This window comes from Calidris pugnax, unplaced genomic scaffold (assembly GCF_001431845.1).
Source record: "Calidris pugnax isolate Ruff unplaced genomic scaffold, ASM143184v1 scaffold44, whole genome shotgun sequence".
Taxonomy (NCBI): Eukaryota; Metazoa; Chordata; class Aves; order Charadriiformes; family Scolopacidae; genus Calidris; species Calidris pugnax.
This window is the reverse complement of record NW_015094506.1, coordinates 23442104-23444034: the sequence shown is the minus strand read 5'-3', so window position 1 is coordinate 23444034 and position 1931 is coordinate 23442104. Positions and strand designations below refer to the sequence as shown.

Here is a 1931-nt window from a genome sequence, read left to right as displayed (position 1 = left end):
CAGCCCCCGCCGCCCGCCTCTGCCGCCCGCCCGCAGCCCGCTGCCCGTCCCCGCCGCCGCCGCCGCCGCCTCGCCGGGGCGCGTCTTGCCCCGGACGTTGCGCCAGATGTGGTAGCAGATGAAGCCGTAGCAGGTGACGAGGATGAGGACGGGGGCGACGAAGATGCCGCCGGTGATCCAGGTGATGTAGGCGCGGGGCCCCCAGGGCATGATGAAGTGCGCCCAGCAGTCGTAGACCTGCGAGCCGCGCTCCACCTCGCTGAGGGAGAAGATGAAGTACTGGGGGGTGCTGAGCAGCAGGCTGAGCGCCCAGGCCGCCGCGATCATCCCGTAGGAGCGCTTGGTGGGCTGCTGCAGCGTCTTCAGCGGGTGGCAGACGGCGATGTAGCGGTCGGCGGTCATGGCCACCAGCATGTACGCCGAGGCGAACATGCCGAAGACCTGCAGGTGCTTGACGACGCGGCAGAGCCCGTCGGGCCCGTGGAAGCGGTGGGTCACCTCCCAGCAGAGCTGGGGCAGCACCTGGAAGAAGGCCACCACCAGGTCGGCCAGGCTGAGGTGGCGGATGAAGAGGTGCATGCGGGACGCCTTGCGGGGCGTGCGGCGCAGGGCCAGCAGCACGCTGCCGTTGCCCACCACCGCCACGGCGAAGGTGACGGCCAGCACGGCGATCTCCAGCTTCGCCAGCTCCTCGTCCCGCCCGAAGGGGTCCCAGCCGCCCAGGCTGCCGTTGGGCGACCCCGACGTGCCAGCGGCCGCCCAGCCTCTGAAACGCCAGCCCCCTCCTTTCCCAGCTGCCGCCGCCGCCCCGTCCGCCCCCCGCGACCGCCCCCCTGCTTCCCCCGCCGCCGCGGACCCGGAGGGGAGCGCCCCGCCGAGGGACCGGGGCCGCCCCGTCCGAAAAGTGCTCCTCCGCGGGGGAACCGGGAACCTTCCCCGCCTCCCCTACAACTACCTGAGAGGAGGTTGTAGTGAGGTTGGAGTCTGTCTCTTCTCCCAAGTCACAGGAGATAGGACAAGGGGAAATGGCCTCAAGTTGCACCAGGGGAGGTTTAGATTGGATATCAGGACACATTTCTTCACCGAAAGGGTTATCCAGCATTGGAACAGGCTGCCCAGGGAAGTGGTTGAATCACTATCGCTGGAGGTACTTAAAAGACAGGGAGACGTGGTGCTGAGGGACATGTTTAATGGTGGTTTTGGCAGCGCTAGGGTAACGGTTGGAGTCGACGATCTTACAGGTCCTTTCCAACCCCCGCAATCCCATGACCCTATGGTTCAAATTATCGCAGCAAATACTTAAGTTCCCATCCGCTAATTTGGCTGTGGATGAGCAGGCAGCGGCTGCTTCTCTTTTCCGGAGACCCAGCGGCCGCTCCGCTCCGGCTGCTGCCGCCTCGGGTCCAGCCTGGCGCCGCTGCCTCCGCCCCGCAGCCCCCCGGCCCGGGGCCGCCCCGTCGGGGAACGAGAGCTGAGCCCCGGGGCTTGCTCACCTCCCCGCGTAACGGCGCCCGCGGGGCGCGGGGACTTCTTTTTTAAACCGCTTATTTCTTCCCCAGGGGAGAGAGGGGCTCGTTCGACGGGACGGCGCGGGGAGGGCGAGCCCCGGTCCCGCTCTCGGTTCCCGCGCCCCATCTCCCCCAGGCTCGGCTCGGTGCCGCGTCCCCGGAGGACCCCAAAGAGCGCCGGTACGGCCCGGGGGGACAAGCGGCGGCGTGCCCTCCCGCCGCCCGCCGGGCTCCCCCCGTCCCCCGTCACCTACCGACCCAGGGGAAGCGCTGGTCCCAGACGGACCACATCTGGATGGTGAAGAAGGGTGCCCAGCAGACGACGTAGGCCGTGACGATGACGAAGGTCATCTTGACGGTGCGGATCTTGGCGCGGGAGATGGTCTTGACGCTGCTGACACAAGGGGCGAGCAGCAGCCCCCG

General features: G+C 68.3%; 1 protein-coding gene across 1 annotated transcript in view; it reads right to left on the bottom strand.

Annotated features, from left to right (window-relative positions):
* AVPR1A (arginine vasopressin receptor 1A) overlaps nt 1-1267 on the bottom strand; it is a 7386-nt gene extending 6119 nt beyond the window's left edge. Inside the window, exons 1-2 of the mRNA XM_014963330.1 lie at nt 1184-1267; nt 10-945 (exon numbers count right to left, since the gene is read on the bottom strand). Coding sequence (XP_014818816.1) covers nt 10-945; nt 1184-1267 — 1020 coding nt within the window. The remainder of the gene's footprint in view (nt 1-9; nt 946-1183) is intronic.
* Between the last annotated feature and the right edge of the window lie 664 nt (nt 1268-1931).